At 42.0% G+C, this 26,766-nt stretch overlaps 1 protein-coding gene across 13 annotated transcripts in view; it reads right to left on the bottom strand.

Annotated features, from left to right (window-relative positions):
* The window catches only part of CADPS2 (calcium dependent secretion activator 2), a 516,545-nt gene that overhangs the window by 37,934 nt on the left and 451,845 nt on the right, over positions 1 to 26,766 (bottom strand). For 5 of the 13 annotated variants that reach the window (XM_075599906.1, XM_075599904.1, XM_075599910.1 and 2 more), the window contains one exon: positions 10,212 to 10,259. The exons of the other annotated variants lie outside the window; for them this stretch is intronic. In XM_075599906.1, coding sequence (XP_075456021.1) covers positions 10,212 to 10,259 — 48 coding nt within the window. The remainder of the gene's footprint in view (positions 1 to 10,211; positions 10,260 to 26,766) is intronic. 13 annotated transcript variants of the gene reach the window in all.

The following is a 26,766-nucleotide window of genomic DNA, read 5'->3' as shown; positions in this document are numbered from 1 at the left end:
TGTGTTAGAATAACCGTGGGCACTACAGTACACTACTAAAGAGAAAATATTACAAGGATGCAAAAACAGAGAATCAATAGACTTTGAGGATTCCAAAATCCAGATCTTTCAGGATCTATCGAGACACAGCATATACAAGGACAAGAGGCCTACGACCAGTAACTATTTTACTCATGAAAAATTAGATATGCTATGCGTGGGCATTTCTATTTCACCTAGTGGCAAACAAAGATGGAAGACAAGCCTCTCTGAATTCTGATAAGAGGTGGAGACCTTCCTGGATGCCTTCAGTTTGAACCCAAGAAGAGGACCAAGTCCTACTCCGAGGCCATGGAGAGCTACACAAAGCATAGTCACCCCAGGTAATACACAGCAGTAAGAACAAAGGGGGCCCTGGAGCTGAGAGATCAAGAGCAGGTGAATAGCGAGACTCATCAGACCAGAGGACTTAAGAGTCTTTTACTTAGGTGATTAGGCCCAAAGAAGGAAGTGACTAAGGAAGCAGGCCATTTTCCCTTGAAGGTTGGATCCTCCGGAGAACACTCACCGCTTCATACACCCGCGGCAAATCTTTACATTAAGCAGTCAGGATTAGAGTGAAATGTAATATATATGGACAAGATGTGAGCCCCTCTCAGGGCATCTGGACACTCCCCTCTTCCCCTCTTGGGTGACAATGGGACCACATGCCCTTCTTCCTCCCCCCCCTCCCCTGAGAATGCAGACCACAAATGGAAGACAAACATACAGATATATCTAGGAGGTGAAATCAAGCTCTCACGGGACTGGCCAGCTGGGTATCTGGATCCGTGGCTCTGAGAAGCCCACAAAATCCCTGAGGGATGGTCATGGGGAGCCGCCTGACATTACCACCGTGTGACTCTAAGAGCCTATACATAACAATAAGTTTCTAATTATTTGTACATATTTAAGATCGTAGTTTCCATTAAATATGTTTACAGGGTCAGGGAGGATGAGGGATGGCGCGCCAGGTATGCCTAACAGGGAATACCTACAAAAATACCTTAGATTCAAAATGATAAGGCGATAAAGCCAAAAAGAAAAGTGGTGTTAAAGACTATAGATATAAATTACAAAAACTTTGATATGTTGGTCCACTTGTACTCAAGTCAACTATACTTTAAGTAGGTGTTGAAAAATGTACAGTTTTGGAGGAATGGATAAGACGGAGTTCGAGTACATGGCGTCCCATGGCTTCAAAGACTCGTGTCACCCCAGTAGGGCCTTATGCCAATGAGGCTGGTCCATATAGGGACTGGATACTAAACTGTGAAGAGGCAGACAAAATGCCCACCTCAACCGTAACCCCTTTTTTTTTCTTCTTTGTTGTTCTCAAACCTTTACCCTTTTCCAAATTCTTGTTCTCCCAGTACCACCTAATATTTACAGCTTGGAGTACACACAGGACCCTCAATGATCCACTAGATTCCCCGACGAGACAAGGTAACACCAAAGACGCACACAGGCTGCAAGACACAAACAGACATTAATAATAAAACAAAATCCTTAACAAAATCATGGTCAATCAAACCCTCAAAAAATGTATATCTTTGAATGTTAAAGGGCTTAATGCTAACAAAAAGTTGAAACTACCCCTTAAAGAGTTTACCAAAATGCAAGGAGACATAATATTCCTGCAGGACACATTTTTCAATATGGATCTTTGCAACACATTTCGGGAGACATATCCGACAGCATATTACAAAAAAGAAAAGGGGAGTAGATATCCTAATAAAACATGATGTCCCATTTCAGACGAGGAAGGTCAAAAGAGACTTAGAGGGTAGATTCCTAATGATCAATGGACTCCTGGCGTGAGTAAAAATCACTCTGGTCACTACTGTATATATGCACCTAATGATCAACAAATAGAGTTCCTCAGAACCTCCCAAGAATCTATTGAGGTAAAACTTGGATATATAATAGATGGGAGGGGATTTTAACATCATCCAAGGTGATGTAGATAAATCCATGGTACCTAATCAGCAACAATCTAAGGAGGTACATAAAGCAAAAAATGTAGAAAGCGGATGAAGGAATTTGATTTAGCGGATGTGTGGTGAATTATAAATAAAGGTCAAAGAGACTACACTTTGTATTCCACTCCCCACGATCCCTACTCAAGGATAGATTATAGCTTTATCTCATACAAGCTCCTGGAGCAGGTGGCCCAGGCAAGTAAAGGCACAATAATATGCTCAGACCATGCTTCAGTTTAAATATCATTGAACTTCCCTTTCACTAGGCCACAAGTTTATCAATAACGACTGAACGACTCACTATTAAATTACAGAAAGATAGAGAAGGAGATACTGTAGGAGAGTCACTAGAAAATCTTTTTCTAGTAAACAAAGTAGAAGTCGAATCACCAGCTATCTTAGGCTAAGTCCATGCTGGCGCAGACGTGTCTGCCCGCAGCGCGATCACATTGCCTTAAGGCATTGATCACGCCCATAGACCATGTGGGCAGCAGCAGGATGGGGTGCTCATTGCGCAAGGAATCAGTTGAAACTGATTTCTCCTCGTGATGGGCAGGTCACATGAGTGGTTCACCCAATGAGGGTGAACCAGCTCCGTGACATCACTGACACGCCCCTAGACACGCCCCCGACGGTGCATCTATCATGTCCGGAAAACGCACCTGCTTCACGTGGGTGATGTCACGGACGCGCACGCCTCCGCGAAGGCTGTATGGACCTGCCCTTATGGGAAGTCCATAAGGCTGCAATTAGAGGACATATAATATCGATAGCCTAATTTGGGAACAAATCTAAAAATCTCAAACAGAAAGGCTTAACGGTAAAGATAGTAACACTACAGTAGGACAGAAATGTAAATGGAACCTCGCTAAAAAAGGTATACAAACAACTATCCCACGCAAGAGAAGAATTAAAAACATGAAATGGAACCAGCAAACCTACTGTAAGGGCAACAAAGCTGATCAGTTGCTGGTAAGTAAACTCAGTGGAGTCAGAACCTGAACTTAGGTTGCAGCTATAAAACAGAGAAATGGGGGTGCCACATACAACCCCACTGTTATACAATTTAGACTCAGTAGACACCACAAATAAATGGAAAAAAAGAAAATTTGCGCCAAAAAAAGTTTTTTGCCTACTATTCAAGGTGTGGCTTCAGTCCTTTCCACAGAATGATTCCGCTGCCTGAGTCTTTCAGAGGTTATTCACCAACCTCTGTATATGTATGAGTAGAAAAAGGGGGGGGAAAATCCTCGGGCGCGTCACTCTGCTCCCAGCTCCACGACATGTGTTACGTGTAAAATAGAAGAGAGAGGGGAGGGCCACAATAAAAAACAACTCAAAGTTATACACACTTCTTTCTTTAGAGTGGGAAGGGAGGGGTGAGAGGGGAAAAAACAGGGGAAGAATGATATTACAACACACTGTTTGGGTAGAGACACACTCACATGGAATTTCTAATATCATGAACTGGTGTTCTCTCCTCAACACGTGATGACATAGGTTGTAGGTGAGGAAGTGCCCTCTGGTATCTTCCTTGACAAAAATAAAAGGGAAAACAAAATAGTGCAATACAATTTAATTAGACAGTGGGTGAATGAGATTTAAAACTTACAAGCGACCGATATTTTCAGGCATTGAAAGGAGATGTCGCCAGACTCCACAGCATATCCCTTTCTGGGTTGCAGTGTTGCTTTTCGGCTGATCCCTGCTGGCAAAAGGTCTTTGTATCTGTATGTGGGGATAGTTCTGGCTGCTGTGTGGATACTTATGGCCCGTGCACAGGCTATGTTCTCCTCCGGCCGCCTATCTCCTTCACAGATGCAGTCTTCAGCTTCCTTAGTCCGTGGTGCGTGCGCATGCGCAGACGGCAAGACGCTGGGCCAGGATACAGGGAAAAGAAACTCCTCGCTACGGTGGCTTGGAAGAACCAAAAAACGTCAGACGCGTTTCGCCAATGCAACGTCACTGAGGAAGCATTGGCGAAACGCGTCTGACGTTTTTTGGTTCTTCCAAGCCACCGTAGCGAGGAGTTTCTTTTCCCTGTATCCTGGCCCAGCGTCTTGCCGTCTGCGCATGCGCACGCGCAACGGACTAAGGAAGCTGAAGACTGCATCTGTGAAGGAGATAGGCGGCCGGAGGAGAACATAGCCTGTGCACGGGCCATAAGTATCCACACAGCAGCCAGAACTATCCCCACATACAGATACAAAGACCTTTTGCCAGCAGGGATCAGCAGAGAAGCAACACTGCAACCCAGAAAGGGATATGCTGTGGAGTCTGGCGACATCTCCTTTCAATGCCTGAAAATATCGGTCGCTTGTAAGTTTTAAATCTCATTCACCCACTGTCTAATTAAATTGTATTGCACTATTTTGTTTTCCCTTTTATTTTTGTCAAGGAAGATACCAGAGGGCACTTCCTCACCTACAACCTATGTCATCACGTGTTGAGGAGAGAACACCAGTTCATGATATTAGAAATTCCATGTGAGTGTGTCTCTACCCAAACAGTGTGTTGTAATATCATTCTTCCCCTGTTTTTTCCCCTCCCACCCCTCCCTTCCCACTCTAAAGAAAGAAGTGTGTATAACTTTGAGTTGTTTTTTATTGTGGCCCTCCCCTCTCTCTTCTATTTTACACGTAACACACGTCGTGGAGCTGGGAGCAGAGTGACGCGCCCGAGGATTTTTCCCCCCTTTTTTCTACTCAGTAGACACCACAGCTAAAAAGGCGACTATACTGTACCAGTAGATCAAATTGATGACTTCTTGAGGGAATGTCATCTCTCCAAATTAACTGCAGAAGATCTGATAGGTCTAAACACAACTATAATATCACAGGACTGGTTGAAGTAATCTAGACGTCAAAATCCTCTAAAGCTCCAAGCCCAGACAGGCTTTATAAAAATTTTTATAAAAAATATTATAAGATACTAGCCTCTCATCTGATGGAATTATTTAACAGGTTTTTTTAAAAAGGATAACAGATTCCAACATAAATGAATAAAGCAAATAAATATTGTGGTTATCTCAAAGGAGAGCAAAGATCCGATGAGCAGTGCCAACTACAGACCAATAGCCCTGTTGAACTCGTTTAAAAAAATGTATAGTAAAATTCTGTATGATATAGTAAAAACTGGATACTCCACAGGCTAACACACTACGATCAACTAGGTTTTATAAGTGAACGTCAGGCTTCGGATAATACCCTAAAGATTATAGATGTACCGTAACTCATATCAACTTTGCAAAGCCTAAGGTGATGTTTGCCAAGTCTGGATGATAAAAAAGCTTGCAATAGGATTCAATTGTACTTCCTAAATAGAACTCTCGAGACAATTGGATCAAAGGGCTCATATTTGAGAGGGGTTCAAGTTTATATAAGTTCCGAATGGCAACATTGAAAATGCCTGGGAGGGACTTGGACCAAATAAAAAGTAATAATGGGACCAGGCAGGGCTGCCCTCTGCCCCCCTACTGTTCGCTCTAACGATTGAGCCTTTAGCAAACAATAGTAGATGTCCTAATATCCAGGGCATCCAAATTGGAAAATAAGCCTATAAATTATCATTATTTGCAGATGACATAATACTGATGATCGCTAACCTAATGACTTCACTTCTTAACTTGCAAACAGATATGTCCAAATTCAGCTTTCTTTCATGCTGTAAAACTAACACAACTAAATGTGAGGCCCTTAACCTAACACTCCGAGAATTAGTAACAAAATATAAACTAGAGTTCCAGCACTCACTGACTATGGGAAAAATGCTCAAAACAAGGTATAAGCCAAAAAGTAAATGATTTAATGCAAGCACAAGATCATACAAAATAGACTTGGAGTGATATAGCACAAGCAGGTAAATGATAATAGACCCTTCACAGAGGTGGTGAGGGAAAAGGAACACAGGGACAGGGAGGGGGGAGACAAAAAACAAGATATAGGGGGGAGGGTACAAATACGATGGGGGGGTAATCGGGGGGGGGCAACGTTTCAGGGAGAGACCCTTTCCACAGGCCCGTTCCCTCAGGTCCGTATGGACCACAAGGTACTTCCCTTGACCCTGTATCCCCAACCACCAGAGCAGCACCCAGTAATCAAACTATATGTACAATCAAAGTCAAGTATAAGCTTTTGAGTCCAGAATCAACAGGAGTGTAAACGCTGTTAAGTAAAGAATCAAACCGTCAGCTTCTCTGCAGTAATAAGTTCTCTCTCTCTCCTGTGGAATGGGGCAGCGTTTACACTCCTGTTGATTCTGGACTCAAAAGCTTATACCTCTTAGTGGTGTGAACAATTGAGGTTATGGGAATATATATGTGATAGATAGCATATAGACCAAAATTGGTCCTAGCGTCACTCAATGGCCTCTTATAGACCAAGTTGTACAAGGTCAACAATTATGTTGCATATAATAAAGCAATGAGGGGTTAGTTTTTATATCACACAATATAACATTGGTATATAAATGGTGAGTGTATTCAAGTTCTCATTCTATGGAAATCCTCCCAGGGGAGGTCTGTACGCCGCACAGCCGTGGAGCAAGAACTTCAGAAGAGGCTGATCAGTGATTCATAAGCAACTTTAATGAGACAAAGTGCAAACGGATCCTCTTGACGCGTTTCGGCCCGTCAGGCCTTTGTCAAAAGAGTGATCCGTTTGTAACAACATAATGCATATATAGCAAGTGCAAGTTGCAACACCTGTGAACAAGCCCCAAAAAGATGGGTAACAGGTGTATATCCTAACACTGCAAATACTAGCAAACAGAATTAAAAACAGTGCTGTAATTAAAAATGACCAATCTTATCGTTTGATAGGAAAACATATATAGATAATTATACATTACATGCTAAACCAAGATCACTGATCTTTAATTCTGTTTGCTAGTATTTGCAGTGTTAGGATATACACCTGTTACCCATCTGTTTGGGGCTTGTTCACAGGTGTTGCAACTTGCACTTGCTATATATGCATTATGTTGTTACAAACGGATCACTCTTTTGACAAAGGCCTGACGGGCCGAAACGCGTCAAGAGGATCCGTTTGCACTTTGTCTCATTAAAGTTGCTTATAAATCACTGTTCAGCCTCTTCTGAAGTTCTTGCTCCACGGCTGTGCGGCATACAGACCTCCCCTGGGAGGATTTCCATTGTTCCGGTGCCTGCTGCCTGCACGCCGGGCTGTGTCTGGTGCATCTGCGTCCCCCTGCTATACCCGGAAGTACCGGCACTGCCGTCGGTCAGGTGACCACCCACCGCGATCGAACGGATGCAGGGTTGGCGGCAGAAGAAAGTGCTGGCGGCGTGAGAAGATCATTCCATCAAGAAATATCGCTAGCAGAGGGACATGCAGCATTTTCATACAGGAGGATAGACCAGCCACTTCACTACATCCCCCAGCTGTGAGTTATCTCCTTCTATGTTTTCTCTAACTTTATTGTGCTTACGGCTAGCCAGTTGCAGAGATTTACATTTGTAAAGACTACACTGGGGGATAGTGGCTTTCATTACCCACATTGTTGTTCAAACACCAGTTCACATCTACAGCTATATTTTTCTGAGCGCCTGGTGGGTTAACTTGCAGTATTCCCATTTCACACACAAGTTCTCATTCTATTTGGCAGTGTTATCAGGTGCAACCTGTATATATACAAGGCCAATAATATGGTATATACTGTAAGTAACAAATCTGACAGGCAGATTCAAGTTGCTAGTATAAACCTATGATACATGCTGCCCGAGAACATATGCAGAATTTGATAAGGGAGACCATAGAAATAGAAATTCCACTAGACCCACTCATAATGGTTCTAGCCAAACCAATGGACCACTTGAACCTGAACATAAGCAAGCTACTAACACATACAGTATGTTAACCGCAGCAAGATGCTCATTTATAAGGCACACTACCAAAAAAATCACAAAGTATGAGAACCCTGGGATACTGGGATGGGAAAGAAGGAAAGGGTCCTGACCAAGGTCAGGTGGAAATGTAGTTATAGTTATCCTGGAAGTGAAAGAGCCTGGTCAAAAGCTGTGTCAAAAATACATGCAATATAATCTAATGTAGTATATATTGCTTCAATCTGTTGAAAGCGATATCCCCCACCTCTTTTTATTTTGTACACCCATTTAACTTAATGAATAGACAAATAATTTTCTCAGTGAATTTATCGGTAATTCCAAAATGTTATGTTGCAATCACATTTTGGAAGACTGTACATATACCTCGCTCCTCCCTACAGAAGTTTGCTGTTGGTAAAAAGATAGGACTTACATATAGAAAAACAAAAAGAACGATTCCTGCGCTCCTACTAATTAGGCTAAAATAAAATAGTGATCACATGAATAAGGGTTATTTAGTTAAATCCTTTGGCCAAAGCGTTACAAGCCTGCAGCCCTGTCAAGGCATAACCAATCCCATTTTGACCACATTATAATGCAGCTTTATAGACGCCAAGCGAATCTAGCTCTTAGTATTCACCAGTTTACTATCCATTTCAAAATGTATCTAAATGTATCCATGTATTCCAAATGAAGCAAAAACCTGGTCATTCTCCCCCGCCCGCCCGCCCGGCCCACAACATTGCAAAGTTACGCCCTTTCCTATACTGCTAAAACTCTAATGTAGGCCGTCATTCTATCCTGTCTCGACTATTATAACGTTCTGCTGTCTGGCCTTCCTGCCTCTCACCTGTCTCCCCTACAATCTATCCTAAACGCTGTTGCTAGTATCACTCTAGGCTTTCCTAAATCTGTCTCGGTCTCTCTCCTGCTGAAATCCCTCTGCTGGCTTCCTATCAAATCTCACATTACACACAAAATTCTCCTCCTCACTTTTAAGGCTATACAGCCATAAAATCTTGTACCCCTCCTTACATCTCGGCCTTTATTTCTAGCTATGCACCATCCCGACTCTTGCGTTCTGCTCAAGGATGTCTTCTCTCTACCCCCTTTGTATCTAAAGCCCTCTCCCACCATAAACCTTTCTCGCTCACTGCCCCACACTTCTGGAATGCCCTTCCCCGCAATCTCCGACTAGCACGCTCTCTCTCTGCCCTTTTAAGACCCATCTTAAAACCCACCTCCTTAAAGAAGCATATGGGTAGCTACGGCTGATACTATACACCTCATACATCGACCTTGGCCCCTTGCAAACGCACCCACCAGAACACCTTCCTACTGTCTCTGTACGTTCTCCCATTATGTGTTATATTATTACAGTATATCACGTGTATTACTGCTGTGAAAAGATATACAGCCATACATTTGCAAAAAACATTTAAATTAGAATGAGAAACAGCATCAGAAGTCTTTGTGGAGTCCAAATATGTTAAGTCTAGATTGTTTCTGTGATCCAAACATTTTCACATGAAATAAGTAAGAATGGAGGCCTTTGGATTGTTTATTCTCCTTTTACCAATATACATTCAAAGGATGTTTCTGTTTTTCTTCTTTTGTTATAATTATTAATTTTTATTAAATTGCGCTGACATTATACAAAACAAAATACATTTTATATTAGTATATACAAGACTACAATGTGCAAAGGCCCTACATTACTATATGCTATGGAGGTGTGGCACATAAATCCTATTCAAATGAAACAAGCGTTTACAGAACTAAGGAAATCCAGAACAATGTCCAGGCTGAGAACAAACATTGAGCATTCTGTGTGGTATGATTATTTATTATTAAAAAAAAAACGATGATCAGGTTGTTTCTCTAAAAATAACAACTGTAGGTTCATAATAATTATACGTTAAAATTCCCTGCTTGTTTATTTGGAGTGTTTCTAGCTTTTTTGTTGTTGTTGGTATACTAGCCTGCAAAATTAGTCCCTTTCCATAAGAAAAATAATCTTTATTAAAGAAAAAAAAATGTGAGTCTTTGCTTCTGTATGTTGAAATAAATTCCCTTCAACCTTCAATAAACTGTGTGAAGCTGTATTTTGTAATATTCCACAATCAAGTTTCTCCTTTCCCTTATGTTTTTCCACAGTAAAATGACTTGGAGATAATACACAAGGTAAATATTTATTCTATGTAATACACTTCACGCTAAGTCGCTATCTACAGACAACTAAACTGCTAGACAACAGTGAACAAACACATCAACTAACATACTAATGACTCAATAGCCATAATACGAAGCACAACAACAAACACAGCAACAAATACTGTAAATGTTCTTTAGAAATAAGCTTTTACCTCATACAGCCTCAAGTACATCAATGAACTTATATCATCCACCCCTTTCTACAGATGAGAAAGGAAAATAATGATTATGACATGTACACATTACATTTGAAAATGTGTTTGTATAACAGGAATGAGCAATCATTCTCCTACAACATAGGGGCATTTTATAATAGGCTTAAAAAAAGACAGTTTTTGATTTTCCAAAATAAGTCAAAACCAAAGTGAAAAGTCTGAAACAATATGGCATAAAACATATTTACAGCACGTCTATGTAAAGTGATCATTTACACATTTAAAGCACACAAAGGCCCATATAAGCAGTCTTCTGCTATTATATACCTTCTGGTGCTCAAAGGCACCTTACAGCCCAAGGAGTTGAGTGTCTTCCAGAGCCTGAAGGTTTCTTGAGGCAGAAGACTGCTTAGTAAATATGTCTAATAAATAAATATAATAAAATGCGTATTTATATACATATATAGATATATATATATTTTTAAACATATCAAACGAGTGACAAACATCTAACATGTAAACTTGTCCATGAGGATATGCATGCTATAGGCTATAAGTGTTACAATTCCAAACAATCAATTGCAAAAGAGACGAAAACCATCATTGCTTTGACTAGTGTGATTGAAATTATTTCCACACTGCACCTTGAGTATTACAGGCAGAAAAATCAAACATTTATCACAGGAACCAGGAGGTATGGAACAATCCCTCCTTGTTTTCACTATACCAACACACAAAGTACCACTCAGAAGGGATTTCAAGGACTGTGGTTCACAAATATAAAATGTTAAGACATAATAAAGTTATCCCCCCTCAGTTTCTTTATGCTGTTCTAAAAACAACACGAGAGCCGCAACGCACATGGCCACTGTGCCTTTCTTTCAAACAACATTCATTTTGTTTACCTTTCAAAGGGCTGGTGACCTTTGTGGCTCTAAGCAAGGTGAATTAAGATTGAGGACTTCCTCCTCCCTTTTGAATCCTGGAAGGGATGGATACCCCATCATGTGATTCTTGCAATAATGGTCACATGACCCAGGCACCAGAATGTTGTGCCTCTTTGTAACATTTTAGCCCATATTAACCAAGCAGTACTCTGCCATAAGACACTCTCTGGCGCCGGAATACAGCTTACTCACTTAAATGGGCCATAGTGTCTCTTATGGCATAGCACTGTGTAGTAAACATAGGCCTTTGTCACTAAAGGCCTAAACAAATGGACTTCAGTTTGGAGTTTTCAGACAGACAATAACAGCATGAACGGGCAGTTCAGAGTATATTAAATTACCCCCTCAGAAGAACAATGTGTACATTTCACATTCTGTGACTGATCTTCTAAAACAGAAAAAAATCGGCACAATTTCTACACAATATATACAGTACATATGGATTGTATTTATATTTCTATAAATGTTTTACTTCTATTGCTTCAAATCGCATTGCTAGTGTGGGACACAACTGGGGCTTTACGATCCAATTCAGATGGAGTCAGATATTGTGACTCTTTAAATTGAAACTTCCGCTCTGAAAAGAACTGCACAGTTTTTCAAAAAGAAGAGACTAATGGTTATGCAAGATATTTAAATGACTCACACCCCACACCTCCTAAACAATATCCATAAGACCTAGCTCTAGCAGTGAGCAATACTAGCTGCTGGATAGCTCCACTGCTGCAGTATATTTTTTAGTTCTACTGCTCACACCTGCAGCTGATTATACAGTACTCGTGGTGGACACTCCCCCTGGCTTCCTTTCTATACTTTGAATAACCTATTAGCATATCTCGCAGGTATCTACTTTTTGAGGTGTGCTACTTTTTGAGCACAGGGCACTTTGAACTGGCACCCAGGAAGTGGTCTGCTTTTAAAGGAGCAGTGAGAAGCAGAGCTCCAAATTATGCTGGGACAGTGGAGCTATTCCACAGCTGGTTTAGCTCACTTGATAGACCTGCTGACCTGAATAGCAGAGGTTGTGGGTTTTGATTCTGTTGGGTTTGACAGTAACCCCATCCTCACAAGGTGCCTTCCAATGCATTACTGGTCAGGATAGGTCTAAAGGAAATATTCTAGGAGGTGTGGGGTGTGAGTCATCTAAATATACCTTCCATAAACCATTAGCATATCGCCTAGGTATCACAGGAGTGCTCCTTTTTGAGCACAAGTGTCTCTCCCCACATGGTTGGAGGGTGGTTTGAGGGGATATACTGTATGTCGCACTTGGGACTCAACTAAAATAGGTCTCTCTCCACCTCCCATATTTCAGGCTTAGTCAAACGTTGATTAAAATTGTCTATGCTCATTCTCTTGTGAATCTATTAATAAATAATAAATGCATATGCAATATTTAGGATAACAGCAATTGTTACCACATTGCTTGTTATCACAGCCTGCCCCCTCCATATCAGAGGTACTACACACTTCACTGAGCATTATTTACACCCGTGTCTCCACCACCACGCTCCTGCACTTTTAGTAATTAGTTAGGGAGATTGTAACATGTCAATCACCAACATTTTCACTTGAGCTCATTCCGTTTGAGTTTAATGTTTTTAAGTTTTATGTCCCATGGTGTGCTCCACAAATGTGCTCCATCTTCAGAGGACTTCTTTTAGTTCTCTAATGTTTGTTTTTTGCATGTATATATTCGCGCGTGGCTAGCACCCTCTCACCATCACAAGTACAGCAGGGACTTGTACACACTATACACACTTCGGTTTGTTAATATTCATATAGACTCATTGAGCAGTATTAGCTTCTGTCAGTTTCTGTCTCTAAAATAAGATACAGTGCATTCAACAAGATTGATAGTTCTATGTAAAGAAGCAAATGAGCACTGAAATCAGCTTTAATTCATTTACAATATATTGTGATTGAATAATTCTACTTTTTTCTAAAACAAAAATCGCATTAGTCATTTATCTCTTAACAACATATTTCATGCTGTTGGTCTACAGATAAATACAGGATGGCTTGATTTTTTTTTTTTAAACGGTAAAACATAGCTATGGCAACCGCTCTGTGTGATATATTTTGTAAAAGTCCAAATGTTCATAATTATGGTATAAGCAGACTTTGGTTATTTATGTTAACCATACTGTAGGTAGAAGGAGCTTTAGAATTGGGTATATGGTAATGGCAGAAAGTTAAATAGATGGTTTACTGTTCTTAGTAAAGATTTGTGTGGCTTTTTGTATTTTATTTGCCACAAACTGTAGCTTTTGAAATGCTTGAGAGAGTGTTCAATATACTCCATCTAAAATGTTGACATGCATCTCAACTACCCTACTGGCACATACTGTATCCACAGAACACTATGCACATAAATGGCTAATGGATAGCAGGAGCATTTGCAAACTTGCATTAGACCACTGTTTAAGTACATATTATATAGGCGAACACTACAATTACCTTTCCAGAATTAAAGGTGTTAAAATTATTATTGTTTTTTCTTTTTTTAACAAATCATGTTCATTTATCCGTTTTCAAAATTCTGCTATCTGTGTTAAAAATGTCAATTTAACAGAATACTTTAGTTACTAACTATAAAGGGTAATAACGAATCTGTAAGTAATCAATATGCAATAACCATGAGCAATAGACACTTCAACAAATTGACTGAAGTGATTTGATTAAGAGAAATGCTTCAACTGCTACTTGTTACATTGGGACGATGAAAAAATATATTAGGCATTCATTAATCGTATGTACATCATGTACTCAACATACACATGGCATTATAATGTAAATACACTTACAAACTGAACACAGCATCTATTGGCAATTCTACATTTGACTTTCTTTTTTTTTTTTTTATTAACACACACATTAAAAATGGAACAGGAAACATATGCCGACAGATTTACTGCAGTACCAAACCAAAGCAGAAGCTGCTAATATGGTTTTAGTATTTTGTAAAAGTGCCAGCTGGATGGATACATTATTTCTCTACCCCTGCAGGGTATCAAAGCTTTTATAAAATAATTCTTTTCACACGTTAACACTTAGCATATTAAAACAGATGACACTTGGTTGTAAAACTGATTTGTAATGAAAAAAGTATAAGAGATAGTCTAATTTTGACTGCCCACTCTAACAAACACTAAACACTGACATGACATGTTATGGCTAATACACTACGCTACAAGACCTTTCTGTAGCTGCCACAAATAACATTTCACGGTTAGGGCTGCGAATTGCTGTTATGAAAACATTTGCACTAACTTGCATAATTGAATGAAAGTGCCAGTAGATCCTTTTACTGGCAAGAAGAAAAAATATATACTTATATCTTATTTTGTCTGCCACAGCTATCGCAGTGGATTTGCTTCAGTTGTTTAATGAGTATACTATTCATTGTATACTGACTTCCTGTGTACAAAAGAGCCAACAACCTACTAAGAAAGAACAGGACATGTACAGTAGGTATGGCAATACAAGAGTTAACAAACGCCTTGCAGGCACTTTCTCCAGCAAACGTATTCTGCTACTCAAAGCAGCATGGTTTCTGCTCAATCCATACATTTATACTGTATATGAAAAATACCTCCTATTAAAGATGGTAACCCTTGTAAATAGAGGATGAATTTGAATTCAAGCTCAATTATCTTTAAACACAACCCAGATACATCTTATTTCCCTCTATACTATTACTTATACGTGAAGAATCATTAAAAAGTTCTCCTTTTCCTATATTAATAATAGAGAATAACATTCATGCACATGTATTTTCTTCTAGTGTCTCACGTTTATTGAATTGTCTACCCTTTTAAAATGTATGCAAAACAGAAATTCTGCAAAGTCTTTCCCCCCCATTTGTTAAATAAAACAAACAAAATCAGGACCCTAAATATATTTAAAAAAAATGCATTTGGAAAGTGTTAAATGGTTCTATTATGTAAAGTACTGGGTCTCATATTTGTATTTTTGGGGGTATATGTAGAAATTCCTGTGGATTATATATAAAATATAAATCAGGCCATTCTGAAAAACTGAGCTAACATTATATAGCAACAAAAGACTGTTGGATACTTTTCGATCTGTATTTTCACTGGCAGCTCTTAGTGTCTATAAATATTGCCTGGTGAGTAGAGCATTTAGCATGGTATTCTGTTGCAAACAACAAGGTGAGAAAGGTTAGCAGTTCTCTGCTTCCATAAAGCCTACTCTGCATTTTTTAGGTCTTATGACCATTGAAGCAGCAACCATCCTTTTAGGGTTTTTTTTTTTTTTTTTTTAATGTCATATTGTGGAGTAATGACACTACTGACCTTGTGTTCCTGAATACTTTTCTCACTTTCCAAAAATGTTTAACACGCTTATTTATAACATAATTTAAAAAAAAATATGTCACCTTAAATATGCCTTGGTTTGCTTTGTTTGTATTCTTTTCACTACCAGCTGGAGTGTCTACATGCTATATGACTGGCATCAGACTTGTAATATCTGGGAGCAAGCATTACGTTAAAAAAAAAATCTATCAAGGGTTAAGTAAGTTCCTTCATTTGTACTTAATGAAGACCAATTGTAAGATTAAGAAGTAAATATTAGTAGAATTTCAGCTTGTTTTATTTATACTTTCAAGAAAGATGCAACAGGTTTAACAAGGGTACAGTGATTTTTTTTCTGGCTAAATTGAACAATATTTATGGTAACATAGTAGAAGAGGTTGAAAAAAAGAAAACAAAAACTCCCAGTGAAACATCATACAATGTTGTCTCATAGTGAGAAAAATAAATTCCTTTCTGACTCCAAAAATGATCAGATTTATACCTGGATCAACATCCTTTCCATCATTACTTCTTTGGTATATCCCTGTATACCTTTCCTTTCTAAAAAGATGTCCAACTTTTTTTGGAAGATATCTATTGTGTCTGTTGTCTGCCATCACTGTCTCCATATGTAATGAATTCCACATGTACCTGCCCTTACTGTAAATAACTATTTCCTTTGTTGCTGATGAAATCTCCTTTCTTACAACCTTAAGGGATGACCTGTGTAATTTATATTGCCCTTGGGCTGAACAGTTCTTTTGAAAGCTCCTTGTATTGACGCTGAATATATTTGTATCATATCTCCTCTTAGAGACCTATTTTCTAATGTAAACAAATCTAAATGGGTCAATGATAAACTCTCTCAATTTAGTCAAGACTTCATCCACACAATGAATGTTCTGGGGTTCACACAACTTATTTGCTCTACTACCCATAGAAGTGAACACACCGTTGATTTTATTTTCCAGACCGGTTTAGAAATCTCTGACCTAAAAATAGAGACCCAGTTGTCTGGACAGATCACCACTCAATTTTGTTCTCAATCACAGCTCCACCCCAATAGGCCCTCTCCCGTGGAAGTGAGACCAGGTACCGACCATTGAGGGGTGTGATCCCCAGAGCATTATAGCAACTATGTATTTCTCTGACATATTAAGTATCTGCGTGGAACCCTGTGCTATTGTCGATTACTACAATAGAGATTTGGGGGCCGTGGTGGATACTATCGCTCCTGTTCGCATAAGACCTCTCATCTCACACCACACCTCTTGGTTTGACAGTTCTATAAGGGAGCTGGAGAAGAAGGGTCGCAGGCTGGAACGGCGATGGTGGAAGCCTTGCATGGTTGAGGACAAACTGAAACAGATTGACCACATCACAAAATACATGTCCACAATTACTAGTAAGAACACAAGAGTTCTTGTCACGCGAGATCATGGCAGTGGACAATCGACCAGCTCAGCTTTTCTGCACTTTTGAGAGGCTCTGCAAAGCAGCATGTCTGTAGTCTGGTGAAGCTTTTTCACACTCCAGTTGTGATGATTTTGCTCTCTTCTTCTCTGATAAAGTATCATCCATCCGGGCTGGGGTCCCAACTGTGCTATCTAACAAGTGTCAGGGTTCCAGGCATGAAAATGCAGGTTCTCTGACTTGATGGACCATCTTTGACCACCTAGATGTAGAAGACAATGTGTAAACAATCCAGGGGTTGTGTCCCACTATCTGTGATTTGGACCCAGTTCCAACATGCCTTCTCTTAGACTGTTGGTGTAATCGGCCCATTGTTTGCCAAAATAGTTCTATGCTCTTTGCAGACAGGGATCTTTCTTGAAGTGTTGAAGGAAGCAGTCATCAGACCTCTTCTAAAAAAAAGTCTTCATTAGACCCGGATTCCATGTCTAATTACACGCCTGTTTCGGAAAAACATTATTTTCCTATGGAAGGTTATTGAGAACATTTGCTGTGGAAGACTAATGGCTCACTCATCAGATTGAGACAGCAGGGGTCCTCGGGTGGTCCCCACGGGTGTCTGTGGGTCCTTGGGTGTTCCCCGTGGGGGTCATCGGGTGTCCCCGTGGGTGTTTGGGGGACCCCGCTAGCCTGCAGTATTAATCCTGTGCATAAAAAAAAAAGCAATACATTCAAATAAATACATCCCGCCAATACATACAGTACAGCAATGGACAAAATTACTATTATCCAGATATAGATAATAGTGCATTTGCCCATTTAAAATAAAACATAAATCAGAAGCATAAAGTAAATTAAACTGGCACTTACCCCTGCCAGGATGAAGGCTGTCCTCATCCTCATCACCGTCCTTGTCCTCCGTTGGCATCAAAAGCAACAGCACAATACAAAAATACAATGTAATGGCCCCTAATCCCTCAATCAACTGAGCGGTTAGTTACCGCTATAGCAATGAAGGGGTTAACCTAACTGCCCCCGCTGCCCACCCACCCTACCCAGGGACACCACTCCTGCTACCCATTGATTAACACTGTGCCAAAGCACACCAATATAATAAGGGCATGCTTTAACACTATAGCAATAAATGGGAAAGCTAAATAGCAATAAATGGGAAAGCTTAAAAAAAAAAAAAAAAAACATTCAATTTTAATCTTAAAAATGCCCAAACAACAATTGATTGGCATAGTGGCATACCCATACCTTGTGGGCATGAACTACCACCATGCCAGGCAATATACAACCTGCCAAAACATAGATACAGTACTGTACATGCATCAAATAAAAACCACATTGCTTTGCAATAACACAAAAAAAGCCAATAAACCAACTGATTGGACAGTTGTGGGGACGGGGGAGGTGGGCGGTAAATGTGACGTCATCAAATGGGAGTGAAGCCAGCAACTCAGAAGGGCTCAGCTTCCTTTCCCTTTAAAATGATGTCACAAAAACCAGAATGACTGCATCACATGGTTAACAAGAACCAATAGGATTGGGGGTAATCCTATTGGTTCTAGTATGCCATGTGATGCCAGCCATTTTTTAAAGAGGATGTGTCATCATCAAGTGATGATGTCACATCCTTTAAAAAACTGGAAGTTGTCGCATGGTATACTAGAACCGATAGGATGACCCCCAATCCTATTGGTTCTTGTAAACATGTGATGCAGGCATTCTGTTTTTGTGGTAATGAAGTTGCTTACGTGATTCACAGGATTTTAACATGATGGGTATACCGGTACCCCATAACGGGGCCTATAACTCGGGAAGTAGGGTGTCCCTGGACCTGAAATCCATGCGGTTCAGCTCCGGAGACCCTCTGCTACAATACTGTAGTGTTAAAATTTAAATAAAACCCCCGCAATCGCCTGTTAGAGGCGTGCAGGTAGAGTGACTGATTCAGACTCTTACTGCGCGTCTCTTACAGACAGGTAGACTCCGGTAGGATTAACACAGCAGGGACTCCTGCTGTGTTAATCCGATTGGTCATTTAGTCTGCAGAGCACCATCTCGGACCATGACGCACTATAGTGCGTCATTCAACCTGATAAATGGTCGGATAATGGCCACTGCATCTGTAGATGACATAATCAGATGGCATGGCCTGGGTTATCACTTCTTAGCAGATGACACTGAACTCTATTTGTCCTTTGCACCAGGTACTAAAGCTCCATTATCAGTCTTCAATAGATTGAGCTCCTAGAGTGGATGAGTGCTAGTTGGTTCAGGTTGAATCCTGAGAATTAAAAATATAATAAAGTGCAAGTGAGTGTGATGAAATGTAAAACAATTTAAACCATTTGAATGCACATGAAAACAATGCTGGGAGAATAAAAATAAACTCACATTTAGAGGTGCATTGAGTGTTTTTAAGGGTATACTCATACCACTCCGGATTGACCGCAAATCTCAGCAAACTCGTCTGATGTGTTCTACTCCACCTAGGCAGCCTCGATCATCCGATTCTCCTGGCTGTCGGCACCGGCACTTCTACGTCGGAGCACGCAGCAGCACGGTGGCTGGCTGGAGTCAAACGTCTTAGTTTCTGGTTACGGAGTCCTCAGATGGTCACAAACCCTTTTCTACAAGGTTCTAGAAACCGTTTATTTAAAGCAGCACTGAGGAGCACATATGTTATTTTTGGCTGGTGAAACAGTCAGTTTGTGTTTCTTTAAATTGCATTATGAATCCTGAGAAGACAGAAGTGCTTGTGGTGGATGCTCACCGTCGGAAGACAACAACACCGCAGCAAGGTCAACACACTGGCCTTATTCTTAGGAGCTCTCAGCTGTTATCTCTGTTCGTGTGCGGAATCTTGGTGTTGTCCTTGACTGTGACTTGACCCATAAAGATTCGAAGAGAAAATATAAGACCCTTTCAGTGTGAGATGGGCAGGCAAATGATTGGAGATAAGGAAAAAGCAGCGGTATTACATACATTCTATCCCTCTGTATTTACAAGGGAGGAAGCAATTGCAATAGTAGTGCTGCATGGGGTAAGCCACAACCTCTAAAAATGGTTACAAATAAAAAGTTATTGTAAATTCAACATACATTTAAGTTTTATGTCATTTTGAAAAATACAATTTTATTTTATGGTTTAGTATTGTTTTTATTTTAAATTACATATGGGGGGCACCATAATCTTTTCAGTGCTTAGGGCCTCTAACAGTCTTAATTCGGCCCTGATCCCACCATGTTTCAGTAACGCCTACTATATCATACTGCTCACTTGAAGCTATTAATTCAAGCTCACCCATTTTTTCTGTCAGGCATTAGCAAAGCATTCATTTTAGGTTTTTACCAGTCTGTGCTATTGTTTTCTTATCTGCTCCTGCCTTTCTATCCCAACTGGATTTAGTCTTTAATCAAAGAGGAAAAAATGAGTACTGAGTGCCTATTAGATACAGTCTATTTTCTTGGAATTATGTTAAATTCATTTTTTTACATTAAGCACTTATATGTGCTTACTAGAGCCAGTTGAATTAGCCTAGAGTGGTTATTTCTTAAATGTTGGTGTCATTTTTCTGACTACGCTCTGCTTCGTTCAGTTTGCTACAACGTACAACAGTGATTTGTAAGTGGGTTAAGAGTTTTTGTATATCCATGTCTATGCTAAATAGCTTGACCATTTTCCTTACAATTTCTGGGGGATGGGGGAGGGTGGGGGGGAACAGAAATTCTCATTTATTTTTTAAATGAAGCCATTACACACTATAATACAAGTCGAAACTTACAAATATAATAATAATGGATAGTGTATGTTCAAAATAGTGACCGCATAGTAATCAACTTGAAAATACAATGTGCAATTCAGTGGTAGTGAACAGTCACAGTTACTGTGCATGAAAGTTAAACTATTTAAACAAATTAGCAACTAATCAGCACAGAAAATGTTCCACTAGTATTTTGCTCAATGGTTGGAATGCATGTGAAAAATATATTGAAAGCATGGGCTAACAGCTACAAACTCAGCACAGACACACAACTCTGGACTGTAAACTGGACAAGTAACAGTTCAGTAAATAAGCCACCGAAAAAGAACAAGAAGACATCAACAAATGGAGAAAAACTGTAGAATTACATCTTATATCAATGATATGTTGCAGGGACCTGGAAAATACATGTTGGACACTTGTGATATAAGGAAGCTTATATACTGTATACAGGCATACCCCGCATTAATGTACGCAATGGGACCGGAGCATGTATGTAAAGCGAAAATGTACTTAAAGTGAAGCACTACCTTTTTCCTACTTACCGATGCATGAACTGTATGGCTATCGTCATATACGTGCATAACTGAAGTAAATAACACATGTGTAAAAGGCTCTATAGTCTCCCCGCTTGTGCACAGCTTCGGTACAGGTAGGGAGCCGGTATTGCTGTTCAGGACATGCTGACAGGCGCATGCGTGAGCTGCCATTTTCCTATTGAGCGATATGTACTTACTCGCGAGTGTACTTAAAGTGAGTGTCCTTAAACCGGGGTATGCCTGTACATCTATTTCCCTTATCTTGTCTACAAAACTAAATATCCTTTATTTGTGTTAAAATGTAATAGGAAGTAGTTTTTTTTAATTTGTGATTTCATATGTAGCCTGGGCTGGTTCTTGGCTACCAGTCTGCCCTCCCTGCCAGTAAGTCCTGGTAAGAGCAGGCCTGCAAGTACCTATCATGGGTTTTCCCCACTCCCAGCAGTACTCTTGAGTGGCAAGGGGAGGAGGTAGAACCAGGCATGGGTTCTACTCAATCCTGGTGCCCTCCTACTGGCTGTACTTAAGGGGATTGCTGCCCAAATTTAGTCAGTGCCTCTCCCCACTTGAGAGAGGCAGGCCACACACAGGTTGCCTGAATACTGGCCTTCCCTGTTCCTCTTCCCCTTGGGGGAGAGTGAGTGTGTACCTTCCCCTGATCCTGATAGAGGATCAGGGAAGAGCAAGGACAACTGCAGGGGCCCTTGACTCGTAGTGAAGGTCCAGGGACCATCTTACAGCTGGATACAACCCCAGAGACTGCTTTGGGCAGAAGTCTGCCGTGACTGCATTAAGCTGAACAGAATAAACCGTTCCAGTTATTATACCTCCTGCCTGGTGTGTAATCTTTCTGGGGAAGGAGAGGGAATTGTGTTCTACCATAGGAGATCGCCTCCATACACCTGGAGCCTGCGGCAGATGGAGGCACCGTACCACTAGCGATCTATGTTGGGTATGTACCCCAGAAGCCTGTCCTTGGTCCCCAAAACCATCGGCAGACAACTCAGACCTCCTGCTTACCAACAGGTAGCATGCACCACAAACACTTTAATGGCAGAATCTCCCAGAGACCAGGGGAATCAATGTTACATTTGGAGGTGCTGCTGAGATCAGCGACAGGACAGGCGTTCAGTGACGCAAGGCTGGAAGTTACATGGTATTTTTCCTGAGCAATTACAATAAATTAAGGAAGGAGGGGATCTCTCCCTTAAGCAACACCAGGGAGCGGGTTACCCAGACCCTTGTCATTAAAGAGAAAATATGTTGGGGCATACTATGGCCTCTGCCAGAGAGCATGGATGCCCTTCATATAATTATTACTGATGCTATGCTGGGGCATATCCTGGGCTTCGCCAGGAAGCGTGGATATTCGCATCCTAAGAGAAAATATATTGGGGTGTACACTGGGCTCTGCCAGGGAGTGTAGCTACCCTTCATATCATTAACAAAGAACTAAGTTGTGGTGTACCCTGGTGCCTAGCCGGGAGCTTCCAAAAAAGAAAGTTGGGGATGGGTCCCTGAGGCTTCGCCAAGGACCCTGTACCTCTACTCCATGCAGTCTCTAAAAAGTAAAAAATAAACCAAGAGGCGCTGTACAATGTACTCTATAGCACACTAAAATGGTGGTTCCCTTGCCCGGGAATGCACCACGTGAGTTGCACTATCTAAGATGGCGGTTCCCGCCAACACTGGGAACCGCGTGAGAGCTTTCCAGGAAAGTTGCACGCTTTATTCTTGCAAAGTTCTGCAAGTTATACTATGCAAAGTGAGCCTGTCGTGCGCTCCAGGATGTGCTCCGTCAATATGGAGTAAATCTACCTGAATCAGGGGGAGGTTAAGCAAGAGGATTGCCGGGAGGTAGACAAGGACCTGGATATTGTTTGAGTGCCCTGATTACTGCTACAATCACCGCTAAAGTTCTGCAAGGGTCTGGCGTGAAAGTCAGGACCCCACACGAGCAATGTGACTCGCTCAGAGAGGAACCAGAGTCAAGCCCCGTTCCAGTACGCCCCTTCTCCGATTTCCACCAGAAGGAGGGGGCACTGTAACAGCCAATGTCGAATGACAACTGAAGATAAGGGAGGTATCGGATGTTCCCAATCGCACCCTTAGTTCTTCGGAGCCTGGCAAGAGAGAGGAGCTATATCATTACTACTCCTGCTTCCGTGCCTATCAAGAACCCTGATCATCGTAGTCAGTGAAATAGAATTTGCACACTACCGATTGCCGGGAGGACTCCTGGTAGTGAAGGTGGATGAGAGGAGGTACATGAAATGCCTCTGCCCAAAGTGTGATTTTCCGGGCGGTGACCTGATATGGGACACCATGTTGCGAAATGCGTGTCCCAATTCCTAAAGCCGACGCTGCTGTGGCCTACGGCCTTCGCTGTTAAAGACGCGGCTGACCCCAAGACCTGGGCGGTCGAATCAGAGATACCAACTACCTCAACCATGGCGGTTCAAGAGGACCCGAGTGCTCTGGAGAATGCTCCTGGGGGTCCGAGTACCCCGATGACCAAGACAAGTACCGAGCTGGCTCCAGTCCCGGTTCCCGTGGAAGCATCCGATATGGTTTGCGAGACGGAACCAATTAATGATGAGCTGATGGGTAAGGTGACTGTCCGGGGTGAAGGAGAACCTCTGCCGTTAGTGGCGCGGGAGCTAACACACACCCTGTTGCTTGCCACCAACGACAGCAAAATGGTGCGATATCTCTCCCCCGCGGAAGTGTCCCTGCCCTCTTCCCGATCTAGCAGCGGTCGATCATCGGTGGTGCTCCGGCCGATGCTGAGTGACTCTAGCGACGCTGTGGAAGAAAAGACACTTACCGGTGGACCTGAAAGACATCAGAATCCGGTACCGATGACAGCAACAGTGCGTCCTGAGCGGTAGCGGAGCGTTCCGGATGTGGTTGCCTCCAGCGGCCTGATTGCTGAATCGGCGGTGTATCCCGAGAATTCCAGGGTTCCACAAATACAGCGGAGCAGTGAGAAACCACTCATATACTCCCTGAAGGAACTGATAGAGACTTCCGGTGGGGAGGTGCCTTCCGGTGCAACACCTATACGGATGGAGATGACATCACTACACCACGACTGGATGTCGGCACCTCTTCGGTGCAAGATCTGGACGTGCTCCAGGATCCCATGAGCTTCACCCTTGATGACTTCTCTGCTATGGCGACCATCGGGGCGGATGTGGAATGGCCAATTCCCGCTACGGTGAGTACCCCTTCAACCCCGACAGTTACGCAACCTTTTATGGAGCATGTTCGGGCCCACCTGAACCTCCATGGTCTGGGGATGACCTCCTCCTTGTTCCTTGCAGATCAGGCCCGTTATCTGGACTCTAAATTGGCCCGCAAACATTCTTTGCCCTTGCAGGGAGTTCGGGGTAGAGAGCTCCCAACCCCGGCTCAGCCAGGGTGGTGCTCTACCAGGAGAGGCCGAAAGAGCCCCCCCGGGACTATTGTTCTAAAAAGAGAATTCTGCAGGCTGCAAAGACTCTGAAGCCCTCCACTGACTGGTCGGATTGGGACTTTGGGGATCATGTTTGGGATGATACTGCCGACAGTGTTAACTCTGGGGGAAGTCAGTACGCAATGTCGGTGAACTTCGACACCTCAGGGTTTTCTTCACATATGACCTCTGGTTTGGGGTCTACTAAGGCTGCCCCCATTAAGTCCTTGCCCTGGTGAGACCCTAAATTTCAGTGGTATGTACCCTACATGCACCGAAGCCGGTTTCTGTTGGAGGAGGGCCATATTGTAGATCATTGGTGGTCCGAGGGAGAGTTTGGCTCCGGGGAAACCACCGAGGCTCTTAGGCGTACAGAACATGAAATACGTCTAGGGATAATGCAACCCAAGGGGGTCATACTAAGGTACTGTGAACCACCTGTACAGGACCCTTTGTTCTGGGTTTTGCCAGGCCAAGCTGCAGACCGTAGACTCACTAAGATCAGTAGAGCAGAAAGACATGTAGTGCAGTCACATGGCTTTGAGTACCCGTACGTCCCAGAACCTATTATTAGGGAGATAGATGAGAACCGGGAACAGTGGCTGATAGAGGTAATCAGGGCCTACATTACTGTTCAAAGTAGGAGTACCTTTTACCATGTAGAGGAGAGGGTTGCCATGTAGTGTGGAAGGTAGGGAGATCTATTTACATGGACAAGGTGGAGTATGTGTCAGAATGGCATTCAAAAAGGGTATTCTCTGTCATGGTGCAGGACAGTTCTGGGGCCCTTGTCAGCAAACCAGACCCCGAGCATTACTACTGATTAGTACTAGGTTCTTCATGTTGGAAGGAACCGGGGTTCAATGATGGAATGCTGTGATTATGTTATATGTACTGATGTAACAGTAAAATGTATATCATTGTATTGTTATGATTATGTACTACTGTTCAGTATATTCTCCTGTTCTGTTAGGTTATGCATCTGAAGGATGGCACCTGTAGATTTTGGTCCCAGTGAGGACATGGGAGTTTCCACCAGAGGGAGAGTTTAGCCTGGGCTGGTTCTTGGCTACCAGTCGGCCCTCCCTGCCAGTAAGTCCTGGTAAGAGCAGGCCTGCCAATACCTATCATGGGTTTTCCCCACTCCCATCAGTACTCTTGAGTGACAAGGGAGGAGGTGGAACAGGCCTGGGTCCTACCCAATCCTGGGTCAGACCTGGTGCTCTCCTCCTGGCTGTACTTAAGGGGATTGCTGGCCACATTTAGTCAGTGCCTCTCGCTGGTTACACACAGGTTGGCTGAATACTGGCCTTCCCTGTTGCTCTCCCCCTTGGGGGGAGAGTGAGTGTGTACCTTTCCCTGATCGAGGATCGGGGAAGAGCAAGGACTGCTGCGGGGGCCCTTAACCTGTACTGAAGGTCCAGGGATCATCCTACAGCTGTACAACACCAGAGACTGCTTTGGGCAGAATTCTGCCGTGACTGCATTGAGCTAAACAAAATAAACAATTCCAGTTATTATACCTCTTGCCTGGTGTGTAATCTTTCCAGGGAAGGAGAGGGAATTGTGTTCTACTGTAGGAGATTGCCTCCATACATCTAGAGCCTCTGGCAGATGGAGGCACTGTACCACTAAAGATCTATGTCTGGTATGTACCCCAGAAGCCTGTCCTGGGTCCCCACAACCTTCGGCAGGCGACTCAGCCCTCCTGCTTACCAACAGGTAGCATGCACCACACACACTGTAATTGGAGAATCTCCCAGGAACCAGGGGAAACAACGTTACACATATATATGATTAAAATTGTTGCATATATAAAGCAGAAATAAAATTATAACATTCAAAACTAATTGATATTTCTGGCTCCACTGGAACTGGAGAACCCCAACGTGAGTTGATCAATGATCCTGTATATCCTACGTTTAAGAAGACATTTTATTCCACTGGATAAGATATTTGTACAGTAGGAAGTATTTGGAAACATTGTATACCAGATACCACTCTATACATCATGCTGGGGAAATCGCTGCAATTTTTATTTAAACTTGTGAAATCATCCTGAGAAAAAAAAACATTCTAATATGCATACCCTGTACCCTTCCCTG

The sequence above is a fragment of the Ascaphus truei genome, chromosome 5 (assembly GCF_040206685.1).
Source record: "Ascaphus truei isolate aAscTru1 chromosome 5, aAscTru1.hap1, whole genome shotgun sequence".
Taxonomy (NCBI): domain Eukaryota; kingdom Metazoa; phylum Chordata; class Amphibia; order Anura; family Ascaphidae; genus Ascaphus; species Ascaphus truei.
The sequence above is the reverse complement of the archived record's forward strand: the minus strand, read 5'-3'. Positions and strand labels throughout refer to the sequence as shown.